At 45.0% G+C, this 13,124-nt stretch overlaps 1 protein-coding gene across 5 annotated transcripts in view; it reads left to right on the top strand.

The window, feature by feature from the left end:
• Positions 1-13,124, top strand: part of DYNC1I1 (dynein cytoplasmic 1 intermediate chain 1) — a 341,106-nt gene that overhangs the window by 262,380 nt on the left and 65,602 nt on the right. For all 5 annotated transcript variants that reach the window (XM_062178067.1, XM_062178065.1, XM_062178066.1 and 2 more), the window contains 4 exons: positions 1,044-1,190; positions 5,727-5,840; positions 9,244-9,377; positions 12,854-12,998. In XM_062178067.1, the coding sequence (XP_062034051.1) occupies positions 1,044-1,190; positions 5,727-5,840; positions 9,244-9,377; positions 12,854-12,998 (540 nt within the window). The remainder of the gene's footprint in view (positions 1-1,043; positions 1,191-5,726; positions 5,841-9,243; positions 9,378-12,853; positions 12,999-13,124) is intronic.

Raw genomic sequence — 13,124 nt, 5'->3', positions numbered from 1 at the left:
AGAAGCTCCTGGCTCCTGTCTTCGGACCATCCCATCTCCAGCCGTTGTGGCCCTGTGGGGAATGAACCAGCAGATGGAAGACCTTTCTGTCTGTCTCTCCCTCTCTGTCTCTAACTCCGCCTCTCAAATAAATAAATCTTTTTTTAACAATGAAACAATTACTTTAGCTTATAAAAACCAGTGCACAAAGTCCTGCGGCAGCCAAAAGAGCCTGCGCAGATGTAGAAGGGTCATTTGTCTGATTTGGAGAGCATCCTGGTTGTAGCCCAGCTAAGTAATTTCCTGCAAAATGTAGTGCCCAGTGGTCTTCTTGTGGCTTCAGAAACCACACTTGTGAGGCTATGACAGGCCATGGCAAAGTCGGACTGAACTCCACTTCTGGCTGTTTGTTAAAATAGGCACAGAACAACACGCAGAACTATGTGAAGTGGGCAGGATAAAGGTCACGGTTGATGCCCCATGGGAGGGGAGGGGATACGGGGAGGAGCCGGTCTGATCACTCTGAGGTCAGCTTGTCTCCTACAAGTCTACATTGAGCCATGAACAAAAATGTAAAAAAGCACCTCTTCTTGAGGCCCTGGAAGCAAGAATCCCCCTGCCTCTCCCAACACCATGCACAGTGTAACTTGACATGGCTATACCCTCAGAGTGAAGAATTGCTTTGTGAGGCTCTCTGCACAGGATTAATATTTAGTTCTCTTGCTTTTCTATTCGATCAAGGCAAAATGTCCAGAAAGCGAGCTTGGCAGACCACAAAACAATGATGTACTTAAGATAGGTTTTATGCCTATTTGATGACATGGCCAGAACTTCAAATTTCAGGTTTCAAGGGGGAACCACTGGCCAGCCTCTGAAGAGAAAGATCTGTGTCTGTGTATAGAATTCCGTGCTAACTATGCGCTTTGCAATCTGAGCTTTCGAGTGCTTTGTTTGCCGGTTTGTGTTGATCTTGTGTGATGAACTCTCTTCTCTTCAGGAAGGAGTGCAGGGTGCTGGTCCCTTCCACCGCCATCTAATCGTGCGCCTCTCTCCCTTTCCCACAGTCCTCCGTGATGTCAGTCTGCTTTGCCCGTTTCCACCCAAATCTGGTGGTTGGTGGCACCTATTCGGGCCAGATCGTCCTGTGGGACAATCGTAGTCACCGAAGGACACCGGTGCAGCGGACACCCTTGTCAGCAGCTGCGCACACAGTGAGTCAAACCTTTGTCACATCCCCCCCAGCCCCACCCAGGGCCTGAAAAAGAAAACGGCGCAATTCAAAAAAGTTCAGATGGTACCAGTCATGCTGCTTTGGAAGTAGCTCATGGATAGTGATTGGATTTTGACATTCCAAAAAAGAAAACCTGGAAAACAAGCAGATGAAGGAAGCATTGGCTCCAGAGAAATCTTAATGATCTGATCTATAGGTTCTAGTGTATGGAGATCTCTTTAGGCATCCCAAAAGCTACCAGTGGAAACAAGTGTATGTGTGTGTGTGTGTGTGTTTTAAACTTTGGGAGACTTGTTCGTGGAATTGTTTTCCTAAACAGATCCTGCATATTTAGATTACAAGAGAGAAACATATTTTTAACTAATTAAGAATAAACATTTCAGGTCTGGGGACATTTGCCAAGGAGCCTTTTGTATCTACAGACTGAGGCAGTACTGTGACTTTAAATTCTGGAATGTGTGGTGTAAGCCTCAATGCAAAGTCTTCAGTGACAAAGTAATCCCTAGGGTTAAAAGTCAACATCTCAAAGCCATTAGCCATAATTTAGTAGAGGAGTTTCAGTACAGTGCTGGTAAGACAGCTCCTCTGCCATTTCCTCTAAGAGGATGACAGGTGTGCGTAGCAATGGTCAATGAGAATGAGAAGACAGGCATGTCTCCATCAATTCTTGTTCCCTTGACATTCAGGGGAACTGATTGTTTCTCTGAAATGCCCAAATTATGCCCCAGGATACAGCTCTACTATTGTTTTCAATTTCCTTAATGTGGTTGCTTCATTTGTTTCATCTGTTGGCCTTAAAACCGTCCTGTCTTGGAAAAGGATTGCTAGCCGCTTTAGCTAAGACCGCGATGAGGAAAATTCTTCTACTCTTTGAAGGCTGGCAATGGGAAAAGACAAACACCAATTCAACCCTAATTTTGATTGACTGGGGCCAAAGACACATGCAGGTGAAACTAGTTCTTGGGAATCTTGGGAAATTGCTCTTGCCTACCCCATTTCTGCAAAAACTAATACCAGAAAATTGTGGTCCAGAAGAAGGTAGGCTTGAGGCAGGTGTCTGTTCAAGTCGTGTGCTAGCACGCCTTGGCTTTACGTAGATAGCTGCTGGATTTGTAAATGGTACGTTTTGAAATTTCAAAAACTCATCATCCCAAATGTTACAACACTTAGCAAAGAGATTTCGGGGAGAATCTAAAACCAAGTTCTTGTCCGAAGAGTTGGCGTTTATTTCTTTTGCAAGTAACTTAGAATATGATCCTCACACCTAAAACACTATCATTGTCAAGCTGATGACACTACTTCTGTAAGGAAATAAACACATTTCTCTTCTATCTGGCTGTGTTTTGTCTCATTCAGAGCCGAAAGTGCACAGTTAATTTTGTGTTTGTCTTTCCACCTCCATTATTGCCTGGCTGATTGATACCAGGATCAAAAAGGAAAAAGGGGTCCACCGCAGATGACTGCTAGTTTCCTTTCACACCCACCACACATATGCATTTGGGACAACAGGAAATCATAATTAAAACAAAATCCTGCTGCCACACAGTAAGTTTATTCTTAAAGTAAATAAAAACAATCTGGCATCTATGCTGGAAAAATGAGATGTACCACTGCTTTTTTCTTTCTGTTAAGTAGAGAGAGGCAGAGTGTGTGTGTATAGCAGGCATGCCCCCATGTCTGCTTCTGTCCAGTTTCTTTTCTTCTGAGTTTTATTACTCATGAAAGCATTAGGGTTCTGATTACAGGATGAGCGAGGCTACCACGCACCCCTTCTCCGGGCACTTGGCTCTATGCTTTTGTTTTTGAGACATTCACAGAGGGACAGAGTGCTCCCATCTGCTGGTTCACTCCCAAATGCCAGCAATGGGTAGTCCAGGCCAGGCCAGGCTGAAGCCTGGCACCAGAAATTCAGTTCTGGTCTTGGATGATCGGGACCCATGAACTTGAGCCATCACCTGCTACCTCCCAGTGTGCGTGGTGGCAGGAAACTGGAAGTGGAAGTGGAGTGGAGTCTTGAACCCAGGCACTCTGATATGGGATGTGGGCATCTCAAGTGGTGCCCCAAACACTATGCCAGCCCAGCCCAGCTCTGTGCATCCTTTTAGACCGGCCTTCTTTGTCCCCAGGGTTTCAGTGACTTATGATGCTCTGTGGTTAACAAAGCCTTCTTGCACTTTTGTTCGAAAAACTAAGTAGATTTTTGTTCATAACAATATCTGGACCCTGCTTTCCCACTGTTCAGTTTTACTGAGTCTGCTGTTTTTAGGTGAGGATGTGCCATAGGCATTCTCCCATTTGTTTTCCACACGAAGCCCTGCATGCTATGTAGCCTGGGACCTCAGCTTCCATCCATAACAGAGACTTGTGGAAAAGTACCGCCCACAGACCCACAAGCAATCAGTCTCCTTGCAAGTAAGAGACCTAATCAGGACATCACTGGGTTTAAGATATCGGCTGTATTTGCCACTGTGCTGATCCACTAAGACGGGTTCACTTGAAAGGTTTGGCATGAACAAGATCCAGGGACTTCGTTGGCTATCCATCAGCATGGATGAAAGCAAGGAGGTGATTGTCAAAGCCAGCACATGCCTTTTTGGGATGGATTAGCAGTGCAGGCATATTTGGTCTGATATCTTTGCATGTTGTATCACATGAGAAATGACAACTCGCACCACCCAGATTTGTGGATTCTGTTGGCCAGAGTCTAGGAGACTCCTACTTCACCCTAAGACTTTCACCACTAGATGAGCTGAGAACAGAGCATATTAAAAAGAGTGACGAGGGTATGGGAGACTTGAAAACCATGTAGCCCAGGAGGAGTGGAAGTGACTGGATTCATCTGAGTGAGTCTAGGTTCAGGAGTGGGGAGTGGGGCACAGAAAACCCTCTGCAAGAATTGAAAGTGCTATATAGTTTTGACCTGTTCTAGACCCAGCACTCAAAGTGTGTCCTTGAACTTTGTTTATCCCCATTTGTGGAAGGAAAAACTTCCCAGGAAGGAGTACTAAAGCTTCCCTTTCAGAGGGGTGTCTGAGTGGAGTTGGAACCTCTTCGTGGTTGGGTAGCTGCTCTTGGTGATTATTAGCACTCCTTCTGACCAGGAGTTTATATGATAATAATAGCTGGGGAGCATCCTTTCTGTAATGCCAACGTTCCAATAGTCAACACTGTTTCATTGTACTTGTGGCTAGGTGTTATGGACAGTAACTAGTCACCAGTAAGGCTTAGACCCTCTGCTATTTGCAGAGGGGCATGGAGCAAGTTGTGGTTTGGCCACTGATGGCCAGGCAGCCTGAAATCCAACCCAAATTGCTACGAGGCACTGCATATGCTAACCTTCCATTTAGTGTGGAAGGCCCAGCTGCAAATGATTTTAGCCTACCATCGAGTTAGAGTTCTGCAGAGCAGGGTAGCCTAGTGCATTGTGACAGAAGGTGAGAGGGTCTTCTGTGGTTTCTGGGATGCATAAATGACCTTTCTTAAGGCCTGGGCCAAACTCTAAGCCTCCATACTACTTCAATTGGTATTTTGAAAAATAGGTAAAGAAATAGATCTGTCATTATCCTAGATTTTTGCAGGAACATAAAAGAACCTAATTTTGTCTCCCTGGGTAGATTGTGCCAATAATCTCACTATTAGTATCTCTGTCAAATTAAAAGGGCTGGGAGCCGGTGCTGTGGTGCAGTGGGTTAAAGCCCTAGCCTGGGGCGCTGGCATCCCATATGGGCGCAGGTTCGAGACCCGGCTACTCCACTTCCTATCCAGCTATGGCCTGGGAGGGGAGTGGAAGATGGCCCAAGTCCTTGGTTCACTGCACCCGTGTGGGAGACCCAGATAGAAGCTCCTGGCTCCTGGCTCCAGATTGGCTCAGCTCCGGCTGTTGCAGCCATCTGGGGAGTGAACCAGCAGATGGAAGACCTCTCTGTCTCTACTTCCACCTCTCTGTAACTCTGTCTTTCAAATAAACAAAAATAAATTTTTTTTAAAAAAAGAGGGCTGATGAATATTAACCACTTTTTTTTTTACAAGGTATCTTGTTTTTTACAAAGAATATTAAGAGATGTTTGGCCCCGTGACTATAATGCATCAAACTGCAGATTGAGGGATACATATTCCTTCCCAAGGTCGGCGGTTGCAGCCTTTTGGGGACTCTGTCATCCCATCCCTCCTTTCGGGGTGAGAAGCCAGACTCTGGTGGGGACTCAGTCGAACATTTCCGACTGACCTCCTCCTGCTGCCCCTGCCCATCAGTCCTCCTTGGCTCCCCTCCCTCCAGCTCCTTTGCATTGCCTTTGACCAAGCAAGAGGACGTTCTGCAAGTGTTCCCACTACCCCGTGTTGCTGCCAGAGCTGTTAGAAAGAAAACGGGTTCAAATCAAACGTGGCAAATGCCCTGCGGCTTGTTTTCTTGCAGGATTCTGTCCCTCCTTCATCCTGCTTTAGAGTGATGTGTTTGACACTCAGAGGAAGCCCCTCCTCCTGGTCTCTGTCTCATCCTGTGTGTTTGCTTTTGCAGCATCCTGTGTACTGTGTCAATGTGGTTGGGACCCAGAATGCTCATAATCTCATCACTGTTTCCACCGATGGGAAAATGTGTTCCTGGAGCCTGGACATGCTCTCCACGCCACAGGTGGGTTTGTTTTCCCCTACACACAAAAGCATCCTGGCTGGGAAAAAAAAAAAAAAAAAGATGCCAGCTTAATGGAACATAGTTCCTCAAAGCCAAACCTTCACATCCTATAGGAGCTAAAATCAATGGATGCACTTAAAAGAGAGGGACCTGGTTTCTGCAGACTCCTAGTGAAGCCAAAACCCATTTCCTTTACCACAACTCATGTAATTAGTGTAATACATTAATCCTTAGGTCAGTTTCATGTGAAAATGAAATAATCCATTTTAAATCACAGTCATGATGGAAGTTGCCTGTGGCACGAATTGTGTTCAGCACACAGCACTGCTAAACACAGGCAAAGAAGGCTGGAACGCGGCTTAGCTGTCCCGAACGAGTGCTCGCGTGGGAGGAAAGGTGTCCCAGCAAAACAGAAACCCAAGCCCTTGCTTGTATCCATAGCCCAGACAACCGCCTGCGTGTGTGAAGAATGTGTCAAACCGTCTGTGTATCCTCTGGAATGTGTGGTGGTATGGCTCTTGCAAATGAGAAGTCGAAAACAAAAAAAGTTGCAAAGTTTCTGAAGCACTGCTGTTTGTTGTAATGGGACTAACAAGGAGCAGGAGTGGGAGACCGTGGGAGGCAGGCGTTGAGCTAAGTGCAGCTTTCAGAATCCTTGTATGCATTTACACACATGTATGTATACAGACCCATGTACGTATGTAGATGCATATGTACATACAATTCCCATATACAGACCCACACACATACATGCAGAGTGTTCCACATTTCTTTGTATGGGACAATAAATGTATGTGAGTAGCCTCCAACAAAATACACAAAGAATGGGTGGCCTGCATCCCGTATCCGAGTGCTTGGGTTCAAGTCCTGATTCCAGCTTCCTGCCCGTGTGCTCCCTGGAGGCAGCAGATGATGGAATTCTGGACTGCTGGCTTCAGCCTGTGGCAGCTCCGACTACTGCAGTCCTATGGGAAGTGAACCAGCTGTGAAAACTGTTTCTCGCGCGTGCGCTCTCCCTCTCTCTCTGCCTTTCAAACAAATGAGATTAAAAAAAAAAAAAATACACAAAAGGGTTCGTTGGTATAAGCTTTAACAAAAACCTTAGAAAATGTCAAGAAAACTGTGAAAGATGTATTTGGGAGGTAGCTCTGCATGTTAATACTCCTCTTCCCTTTCCTAGAGTAACAGCCCTAGAATGTCTCTTCAACAGTTTAGAAGATATCGAAGTGTCAGACTGTAAAGAATTGTCTGTGCGTCTTCACAAATGAAGATGCTCCAATACTGCGTCAGTTCTTGTTCAATTCGGGTGGAGGCGGGAGTATGTGCTCTTGAGATGCTCACAGTGAGGCGCCCCTGCTCTTGCTGATTTTTTTTTTTGGGGGGGGGGGGACAGGCAGAGTGGACAGTGAGAGAGAGAGACAAAGGTCTTCCTTTTGCCGTTGGTTCACCCTCCAATGGCCGCCGCTGCCTGCGCGCTGCGGCCGGTGCACCGCGCTGATTCAAAGCCAGGAGCCAGGCACTTCTCCTGGTCTCCCATGGGGTGCAGGGCCCAAGGACTAGGGCCATCCTCCACTGCACTCCCGGACCACAGCAGAGAGCTGGCCTGGAAGAAGGGCAACAGGGACAGAATCTGGCGCCCCGACCAGGACTAGGACCCAGTGCGCCAGCGCCACAGGCGGAGGATTAGCCTATTGAGCCATGGCGCCAGCCACTCTTGCTGATCTTGAACTTGACATGGTTCTGGAGTTACGCATACTACATGGCTTTTTCTTAAAATACCCAGCAATGGGGTGATTTCCTTCAAAAAGCATGGAGATTATAAATGGATATAACAGGAAGTCCTCCATGTAGGAATTTCTAATTGCCCATTTTGCTGATCAAACATATTTATTGAGGTTTGAGCCCCTCGTGCAAGGCTTCTGAGACCATTCTTATTAGCTTGGTGTGGCCCACAGACTCCTGTCTCTGTGCAGAGGTGAGAATTCCATGGCACAGCTTCTGTGGGTGGCAAGGAGCTTCCTCTCTCCCCAGACTGGGCGGCCAAGGGCCATTACCTGCCTCACTGCTGCTGTGAGTGGTGCACAGGCCCCCGGCTGGGCAGGTTTTCTGTACCGCTGTGGCGTTCTCCCAGCGCCAACACTGCCATGCTGCCACGTGTGGCTCTCGCTGCCTGGGAACGTGTCACGGGGCCTTGTGGTCTGCGCTGCCCACACTGTCCGCATGAGTTTTCTATTTACGTACGGATGCCTCTGAAATGGCCTGGTTTGTTTGCTCAAGAAAGACTAAACTCCCAGGCAACTACAGTGACATGATACCCCCAGGATGATTTTTTTTAAATGATTTCAGTTCCACAAAATAGGCTGTTTGATGTAAATAGCCAGAAATACTCATGGACTCCTCATTATTATTAATCTTAATTCAGTGGTGGGTTTTTCAAAATACTCTTGAATACCCAATTTAAAAGTCATTTTAGGGACAGGCATCTGGTGCAGTGGTTAACATACTGCTTAGGATACCACATCCTGTGTCACAGTACCAGGTTACAGTTCTGGTTCTGGTTCCAGCTCCCTGCTAATGTGCACCCTGGTTTGCAGCTGGTGATGGCCTGGAGTTGGGTTCCTGCCACCCAAGGGAGAGACCTGGATTGTGTTCCTGGCTCCCAGCTCTGGCCTGGCGAGTTGTGGGCATTTGGGAAGTGAACCACTGGGTAGGAGAATTCTGTCTGCCTCTCTGCCTGTCTCTCTGCCTTTCAAATAAATAATAAGACAAATAACATTTTAAAGAAAGCCAGGTGATTAAGAGAATAATTGATTAAAAAGTGATTTCATATACAATATGTATTGAAGATCCATTCTTTGCAGGCTTCTAGCCTAGGCTCTCAATGGCTGCCCTGCGTGAAATCTAGTCCCTGTTGAAATCTGGTTTTTATGACCTGAGTGACAACTCCCTGGTTTCAGTTCCGTGGAGGACACACACTCCTGCTATGACAAATGTGTTTAGTACATCTGCTATTAATACATGCGTATTCTCAGGTTCCATTGCTGTTGAAAATGTTTGTAAATACAAGGGTATTGTGTGTTTCATTAAAGCGTGGAGCTGACAAGTGTAACCATTACAGTATTATCTTGAGTTTCTGCACCATTAGTTTCAAAATTCTCACCTGTCATCTCTGGCGGAGTTCAGAAGCAGCAGCACATGCTGATGAAATCCAGCCGGCCTGAAACCAGAGATACACAGCAGCGCGGGTGTCGGGGCAGGAAAGCGTGGTTTCTGGCACAGCTGGGGTCTTTTGTAACGCTGTGTGAAAAGCAAACAGACGATTTAGCCAAATGATTTTTCCGTGCTATCTTTGGCATGGCAAGGGGTTGACGGATGGAAATCTAACCACACCGTGTTTTGGTAGGAGAGCATGGAGCTGGTGTACAATAAGTCCAAGTCCATCGCTGTTACCGGAATGGCTTTCCCGACGGGAGATGTCAATAACTTCGTGGTCGGCAGTGAGGAGGGTACGGTCTACACGGCTTGTCGTCACGGAAGGTGATTTTCTGTCCCTGTTGCTCGGACTTGGTTATTGTGTCCTGGATTATAACCACCTTGCGTTGGGAGAAAAGTTTTCTGAGAAAAAAGGCACAACTTTTCTGTGCCTGGTTACCTCCTCTTTGTTGCTGAAGACCCGGCAGGTTCATTCCAAAATGAACCTGATTTGCTGATTCTCTTGGCCAGAGATAAAGGACTCCCTCCTTTAATGACGTTCATTTGCTCTTTCATTCATTCATTCTTTTAAGGAATATTTACAAAGCACCTACCAGGTACCATTTCAAGGACACAGTAAGACAGGCCTTGAGCTCATACTCCAGTTGGGAGTAAAAGACTAATAAGGAAATAGATAGCATAGGATGCTAATTGCTATGGAGAATATTGAAGTAGGATAAACGGGACAGGACTCTGTTAACTATCAACTGTTGACTATTTTGTATATTTTTCTAAATGCTTCCACAAAAGCATTGAGCACATTTTAGTTAATCATTTATCTGCCATTTTTCCTCCCGCTATCCTCAGTTCCTCTTTGATTCCATGGCCAGTGACTGGTACTTAGTAAGTGATGATCTAAAAATACATACGGAGGATAAAGACACAGCATTCGAATACTATAGACAAGGCTGTTGGGATTCTTTCCTCTCACTCAGGAAAGCTAGAACAGTGTGAGAGACACCACCATGCAGCTTGCAAATAGTAAGAACTCTGTCTTGATTGAGAGATGAGCAAATGGCCTAGGAAAAAGGAGCGATCGGTATAAAGTGGAATCCAATAGTTTGGACTATATTGTAAAAGTAGATGCAAGACTGAACAGATGGCCTCTCCTTTGGAAAAGTTCACTATGTTCATAGTCGGGATTAATTTCTCCTTCACTTTAGTAGTTCTTCAGTTGATTTTTTTTTCCATCTCTTGGGCTCATTCCAGCTAATTTAGACTCGATGAGGAACCACAGATCCCACGTTCACATCTGTGTTTTTTGTGATTTGTAGAAGCCTTTGTGGTTCCACTACATGATTGTTTCCATCTCGACAATACAAGTTGTGAGGTTCCTGCTGTAATGCATGTGGAAACAAGCGATACTACCTGCTCACGTGGTCATGATCAGATGACTTGGGAAGATAGGCCTCACTGTTCCATGCCTGGCCTCAGTACTTTATAAAGGCTGGCAAAAACCACACATCGTTTTATCAACACACAGAAAGACCTGATAAAGTGTTTCATTCATGCAAACATTGGCTCCCCTCTTACATTGAGCAAAAGACATTACCAGATGATGTGAAGCAAAGATCACTTAAACCTGGTTCCTGTCCTCAAGAAACTGATGACAGTGGGACAGATAAATACACAAATATTTAACACAAGTGGTGCTAAATACTTGTTAGTGGCTCAAAAGGTGCGGAGGAAGAAGTAGGCCAAACATGGAGTCACGGCTCTAGCTACACATGGGTTAGAATCAATAGGGCAGGGCCGGGCTTGTGATGCAGTGGCTAAGCTGCCACTTGGCATGCTGGCTTCCCACATCCGACTGCTGGTTTGAGTCGAGGCTTTGCCCTGCCTCTGATCCAGCTTCCTGCTAATGCACCTGGAAAAGCAGAAAAAGTTGGCCGAAGTACTTGGGCCCCTGCCACCTGTGTGGGAGACCATGGTAGAGCTCCTGGCCAGCCCTGGTTCTTTGAGTCATTTGGGAAGTAAACCAGCAGGTGAACAATCTTTCTCCTCATGCACCCCCCTTTTTTCATTAAAAAAAAATGTAATAACTTAAAGAATCACTAGAGCCTAGTTTCAATTTACTTACTCTGGGATATTGCTCAGATCCTCAACTCTCTGTGAAGTTGAAACACACTCATTGATACTTTTCAGATATTTTACTTAGGCACCACGTGAAATATTCACATTAGCAAATTTTTGTTTCATGACGCTTGTCCTTTTGAAGCACAATCAGAATAGGCACTAGGGCTCAAAAGAAAGGTCCCCATGGCATACAGCACAGCTCCCTTTACAACTAGCTTGGTTGTGCTTTCTACATTGGTCTACTCATCTAAAATGTAAAATACAGATGTTGGCAAAGCCACAGAGTAGCAGACATTAGCTTTGCCGACATTTTAAATGGGTCAGATAGGGCTACAGGGAGAGGGGGGCATTTCTGTCTTTGACCTAATGTTGAGAAGGTGCAAATCCGCTTCCATAAATTAAACAAGGTCCTCATTTTGCACCCTATAAACCTTTTCAGGATGCTGTTAAGAGCAAGTGGAGTCTCACCAGAGGCCACTTCAAAGATCCACTCCTTGTGTTCATTAGAACAAATTTAAATGATGACGTGTAGAGCTGCTGTTGGCAGTTTCATTGGGCATAATTTTTGAGTGTCTGTTACATGGAACACAGGCTGTAGCACTTTTCTCATGATTCTAAATTTTACTTAGCACATTGACATTTATTGGTGCTCAACATGTTTTAATAATTTAAGTGGTCTGAATGTTTTAACAACTGAATTCATTTTTACTTGTGGAGGCATAATATTGAGATTCTACAATCCCTTCATCTTTGTTATGTTTATAACTTGGACATGAATCTTTAAAACATAGTATTTTGGTATGCTCTCAGATTTTCCAAATTGTATGTGCTTGTATGCAGACTAATATGTGATAATAGAAGTCTGGAAATAATCCCAGCTTTGTTAAATAATTGGAAATATGCGAGTAACTTTAAAAATGTGTGTTGCTATGTCTCAAATACCCTTCTAAAAGGGGAAGGCATAGCTCACCCCTTGTCATTCCATTTCACTCAACAAATTTTTTCTTGAGCATTCATTATGTAGACACTTGGCAACAAGAAAGGCACCTGCCCTTATGGATTTATCAGTGAGTTTGCAAATCTCTCTTCCGTAATCAGTGAAGAGAATATATCATTTTCTCCATATTTTATGTCATCAGATTATATATATTAGTTGAACATGACTAAAGTTTCCACAAAGTATTGCCTTTTTGAGATCTGTCTACTGAAGGAATTTCCTTGAAAGAACAAATGATTTCTCCAAGAATGTGTGGAGTTTTATAGCAGATGGGATCCCCAACAGCAGTTAAAATGATGAAAAATGCCATCTCAAGAATATGATAGTCTTCTTAGGTAACATACTCCAAGGTCTAAGTATATGTGTTTCTATCCAAATAGCTGCATTGGTAGTGATAGGATTTGAGGAACTCCTGGAAAATTATTAGATGATAAAAGTAAATATTAAATGCTGGAAGTTAAAAAGATTATATTGCCCCCTGTGGTTTTTCTTAATCAGCAAAAATAATGTATCATACTTGCAGACAGCTTCCTTGTCTAAAGATCACCGTGGGTAGGGTGGTGGTGTGGTGGTGTAGGGCTGCTGTTCTAAATGATGATGAAGTCATGCTCAGAAAGAGAGTTGCTTCTCTAAGGCAACCATGACTTTGCAGAGGTGGCTGAAATTCTCCTATGTGCTTTTTGTGCAGCAAGGCAGGCATTGGTGAGGTCTTTGAAGGTCACCAAGGGCCAGTGACGGGAATTAACTGCCACATGGCAGTGGGACCAATCGATTTCTCTCACCTGTTCGTTACATCGTCATTTGACTGGACTGTCAAGCTGTGGACCACAAAGGTAAGAATACTCGAGTGAAATTCCCAGGTAAAATACAAGGGAGAGGGTGGTGTCTCATTCCCGGAGTGAGTTGTAGGCATCAGCTCTTCTGCATGACCTGATGTTGGGAATTCCTACAATCCGGTG

The sequence above is a fragment of the Lepus europaeus genome, chromosome 20 (genome assembly GCF_033115175.1).
Source record: "Lepus europaeus isolate LE1 chromosome 20, mLepTim1.pri, whole genome shotgun sequence".
Classification (NCBI taxonomy): domain Eukaryota; kingdom Metazoa; phylum Chordata; class Mammalia; order Lagomorpha; family Leporidae; genus Lepus; species Lepus europaeus.
The sequence above is the reverse complement of the archived record's forward strand: the minus strand, read 5'-3'. Positions and strand labels throughout refer to the sequence as shown.